This window comes from Cornus florida, unplaced genomic scaffold (assembly GCF_030987335.1).
Source record: "Cornus florida cultivar Cherokee Brave unplaced genomic scaffold, ASM3098733v1 CherokeeBrave_3.0.0_Hap2_Chr06, whole genome shotgun sequence".
NCBI classification, from domain to species: Eukaryota; Viridiplantae; Streptophyta; class Magnoliopsida; order Cornales; family Cornaceae; genus Cornus; species Cornus florida.
The window spans coordinates 17,807,336-17,812,734 of record NW_026775576.1 but is presented as its reverse complement, the minus strand read 5'-3'; the positions used below and the strand labels follow the sequence as shown (position 1 = coordinate 17,812,734).

Here is a 5,399-nt window from a genome sequence, read left to right as displayed (position 1 = left end):
TTAACATGATAAGTACCACTTAAAAGAGACCAAATTTTTAAGCATTGGGAAGGTTGCTTATCGCTTATCACAGAAAACGGTAAGTGGTTGGATTAAAAAAATAACTTTTTAATGACTACTCTACCCTCATATAATCGCGTTCTCTCTTTTAGGGTTTCTCTCTGCGATTTGTCTAGGGTCTCTCTACAATTTCTTTAAACTCCTCTCTATGATTTCTCTTTGCGTCTGAAAATAAGGTGAGAGTTCTCTCGTTTGAAAAACTCTTATATATATATTTCGTTGGTTATAATTTATTATTATTATATATATATTTTTTTTACTTTTACATGATAGAACAGATTCGTGAAAAATACAATTTGACCTACAATATTTTAAACATGACAGATAGCCTTTTGGTTACATTTAAATTGATTCATATATATTTGGTTGCTTGTTGTTACTAATGAAAATGATTACATAGAACAAATTTCAAAGAAATAAAAAACTTAATTCTACCTAATATATTTTAAACACGAATATAGCCTTTTGGTTACCATTCATATTGATTCACTATAGAAAATAATTATTTATATAACAAAATTCTATTCAATTTCACGTACTTTCTTTAATATTTTTAACACCATTTTTATACCTTACATAAATATTATGTAATTATTTATATAATAGAATTCTATTCTCAGAGAAGAATTGTATTTCACGTACTTTCTTAACACTCTTTTCAATACCCTACTATGTAATCCAAAACTTATATATTTTAAATTTTACTTTATTTAATCTTTTGTAACATTCTTTTTGATATCCAAAATTTGTATATTTTAAATTTTCATTTATAATTTATATAATAGAATTATGTTCCTAGATAAGAATTCTTTTTTACTTTCCTTAATTTTTGTAATACCTTGTTCAATACCCTATATAAATATTATATAATCCAAAATACATATATTTTAAATTTTACTTTATTTAATTTATGTAACACTATACCTATATAAATATTATATAATCCAAAACCCATATATTTAAAATTTCCATCAATTATTTATATAATATAATTTTATTCCTAAATAAGAATTCATTTTCAAGTATTTTCTTTAATTTTTGTAACGCCGTTTTCAATACCCTAACTAAATATTATTCAATTCAAAACCCATATATTTTAAATTTTACTTTCTTTAATCTTCGTAACACCCTTTTCGATACCATATATATATTTTAAATTTTCATATTTATTTATCTAAATTCATCGTGTGGAAGATGTTGCCTTTGAAACTTCACTCCTGCTTTGCCAAAGTTATCTAATTTTATAAGCTTGCATTAAATAACATAACTAGTATAATAGTATAAATAGAGATGGTCCATTCAGATATTTTAGGGTATTACAAGGAAGAACGGGCGATTTTAGAATATTGGAGAGCTTGTAGATAGAAATTTTAGAATATTGTGGAGAGGGTTGACAATTTTAGAATATTAGTTGTAGAGCATAAAGAATGTTGGTAGGTAAAACTTAAAGATAGTAGGATATTTTGTTGTGCATATATATATATGTCGGTCTCTGCAATTAATTACATTAGTAAATCACATTAATCATTGTTTATTTTTGTTCTTACTTCTCATTAGCATGTCACTATTATTCGCATTCGCCATTAACGGGTAATATATTTTATTTTAAATAATCAAAATATTTTTACAGGTATAGCTACTAATGATTCTAGTAGAGCTAATTGGAAAGATCCAAAATTATATAAACTTTTCTTAGATTTGTGCCTTGAAGAAACGAATAAAGGAGGGAAATGTGGTGGAAGTCTGAAGAAAGAGTCGTAGACAAGATAAAGAAAATATTAGCTTAGAAAAAAAATATGGATCTTAATCAAAGACAAATGAAAAACCAATGGGACTACAAGAAGAAAAAATACTATACGTGGATAAAGTTGATGGGAAATACTAGACATGGGAATGATCCAATGACTGAGACCAAGAACTAGAACGTAGAAAAATGGGATGGTTACATAAAGGTAACTTCATTTAATGTTTTATATTTTAATTGGGACAATACGGTAGTTTATATTGGGGTAAATTTTGACTTTGTAACAGGAAAATCCCGATGCAAAACAATTTCGTTATATCATGTTACAATATACTGATGAGATGAAAGCATTATTTGATGGTATTATAGCAACAAGAAAAGCAGTATGGGGTCCATTTAGGTCTGGATTACCTCCGGATGACTCATCAACTTCACAGCCAAACATAGGAGATTCACAAAAAAACACAGATTGACATAGAGTCTGACTCACCTACTATGCCTTCATCTCCAAAGAAAAATCCGTTGCCAAAAGCCAAACATCAAGAAGAAAACAATGAATGATGATATTGATGACCAACTACAAGCAGTTCTCATGACAATGGAAAATTGTGATAGGCCTAACATTGAAGAGTGTAGTCGAGTTTTAGATAATATGGCTATAATTCAAATAGATGGCCCATTATATATTGCTGCTCTGAGTGTTTTTTGTGAGCCTAAATCGCATAGATAGATGTGGATGATGATAGCTGAGAAGTCAAAAGAAGTTAAGGTCAATTGGCTAACAAAAAATGCCAAAAAATAAGGATCTCTTTGAATGTATTATTTTTAATAGTTTGTTTTCTCTTGGTATCTTTAATAATTGGATTATTTGATTTATATCACTTATTATATCAAGAATTGATATAGTTAGTACATGTAAGTGAATTTTCAATTATGATTGGTTTTTGCCTATATAATTATTTTTTGTGCCTTTTGAAATTCAAAGATTAGACTTGTGTTAATTTTAACTAGAGATGGAAATGTCTATGTAATTTCTATTTTGGTTTATAATATATGAAAACAAATAAATTTATTAGTTGTTGACATGTTTTATACTGTTGCATTCATAAAATTATTAAAGTTCTTAAATAATAATAAAAATATTTTTGTGGTGTTGATAGAATGGTAAGGGATGAAATGCTTTAAAAGAAGTTGCATTTCTTCTTTTAATGAAGAAATTAAAGAGGAAGGATATTTCCCCACCAATTATAATACACCACATGTCAACAAATGTAAAGCCCACCTTTTGCTAAAATCACCTTGAAGCTCAACACAAGCTAGAAGCCCAATAAGAAAGGTCCAGAAGAATGTCAAGTCGGCCCTATTGACGAAGGAAGCTCCACTTGACAAGAAGCAGACCTGGGAATGGCCCAAACTCGGCAAACTCAAAATTCCATAACGCCCATCATAAAAGAGAGGGCGGTAATATAAGGGGCCATAAACGCCCACATCCAAAAACCGCCAGTAATGACTCCATGTAAATCTCTGTACACACATATAAATAAAGCATGAATGAGAAGAGAAAGGGATCAAATTCCAATCATATTATTCTCACTGCAAAAATTGTCCATTACTTTGGTTCTCTTGCCTATAATCTTCTTCTTCTTTTTTGGTTTATTTCCTTAAGTGTTCAGCGTGAAAAATTGCACTTACACTTTGGCGCCGTCTGTGGGAAGCGCTTACAAAAAGCTTTTTCACTATCACTTTCATACGACATCGCTCCGGGATGGCGACAAGATCAGACGCTGCACGAGCACAACAATAGGAAATCATTTAAAAGATACGTGAAGAGATGCAAATGCAGTTTAACGTCTTTCGGCAAGCCAATGAAGCTAGTATCAAGCAGATCAATGCCTTGAAACAAGCTAACGAAGCCAACATAGCGCAAATTAATGCTCTGCGCCAAGAAAATGAAGGACTTCGAGTTAATGCTCGGTAGAACAATTTGCCGATCGTCCCATGACCCAAATGCCAGAATGAGCCAACAGATCCACCCCTGGCGTCTGGACTCAATAATCATCCTCCACAGCTGAGGCTTCCACGACAATAGTTTAACGTCCAAAACGACACTTTTGATCGGAATGATGCCGACGAAACAGCAAGCCGATCTCGCGTCCCAGGAAACTCCACGATGGGAGAACCACGAACCACCAAGGCCCCAGCCTCAGAAGATCGTGCTGAGTCGGGAAGAAAAGATACGTGGGTCCCAATTGGTGATCAGCAATCACTAGAGAATTACTTCATCGCAAAATTCCGAAGGGAAATGGATGAACGTATCAAAGGGCTGAAGGCTTAAACACCCGAAGACATGGCGAGAGAGTTCACTTCCTCAATAGTCAAAACTCCCTTTATAGATGAAATAGAACAGGTTGCAAGGCCAAAAAAGTTCACGATGCCGAAGTTCATCAAATTCAACAGAACTGGAGATCCCCTCTTGCACCTCGATCACTATACTTAGGAGATGACCCTAGAGGCGCGAAACGATCTGTTCATGTGCAAAACATTTCCTTCCAGTCTGACGGGAGTAGCTCTAGAATGGTTTAAGAATCGGCCATGCAAATCAATTTCAAACTTCGAGACATTGTGTATTGCATTCTTAGCCCAGTACTGCGGAAACAAGAAACAGAAAAAGGCCATTGCCAGTCTTTTCACAATCCAGCAAATAAAGGGGAAGGCCTACAAACCTTTCTCACTCGGTTCAATATGGAATCCTCGGGCATGCCGTATTACAACTAAGATAGCCATGGTACAAGGTACATGTTTTCATTCTTCACTGGTGAAAAAGACTCTGGCTAACATGTCAGAGTTGAATTCAAGAGCGCAAAACTACATCAGATTAGAAGAGAACGAAATGACAATGCAGCAAAGAGCGACTCTGGTCACGGTAAAAATTCGACCGAAGAAGCACCTGAGCACCTCAAGAGCTCAACGGGAACCCCCGAGCATTGAAGGAAGAGCCCTAGAGAAAAAGTCTCAAATAATTGAGAAGGTAACACCTTTCAAAGTAACGCTAGCCAGATTGTATCAGGAGACTAAGGGTAGGAACATTTTCCAAATCCCTCCACCAATCAGACAGCCGATGGAATAGAGGGACCAAAGTAAGCACTGTGCATTCCATAATGATTTTGGACACTAACCAATGATTCTAGGAGTTTAAGAAGACAGGTGGAGGCATTAATTACTAAAGGTGAATTGGCTGACTATCTAGTCAGCATAGGCCAGTAGAGACAAACTAACGTGCTAGAGCAGACCCTTAATATGATCCATAGCCGTCCGGAAGAGGATGAACAGCCAAAAAATTCCTACAAGATTCAACTCAAATAAGCGCACAAATTGCGAAGGGTTGGAGAGATCAATGCAATCGAATATAAGCTAAGCCCTGCACAGATTTCCTTCCATAAAGGAGACCTCAGAAGAGTACAGTACCCACATGAAGATCCACTAGTGATCAGCCTACTAGTAGCAAACTGTTTAGTAAAGCGCGTGCATAACCAAGTGGACATTTGACCAACTGAAATTATCTTCGGATCAAGTCCGCCCCACCATAAACCCCTTT

The 5,399-nt window shown here is 34.3% G+C and overlaps 1 protein-coding gene across 1 annotated transcript; it reads left to right on the top strand.

Annotated features, from left to right (window-relative positions):
- Window positions 1–4,304: 4,304 nt before the first annotated feature.
- Window positions 4,305–4,931, top strand: LOC132313843 (uncharacterized). The gene has a single exon (XM_059812786.1). It carries the CDS (start codon window positions 4,305–4,307, stop codon window positions 4,929–4,931), a length of 627 nt encoding a protein of 208 aa, XP_059668769.1.
- The last annotated feature ends 468 nt before the right edge of the window (window positions 4,932–5,399 follow it).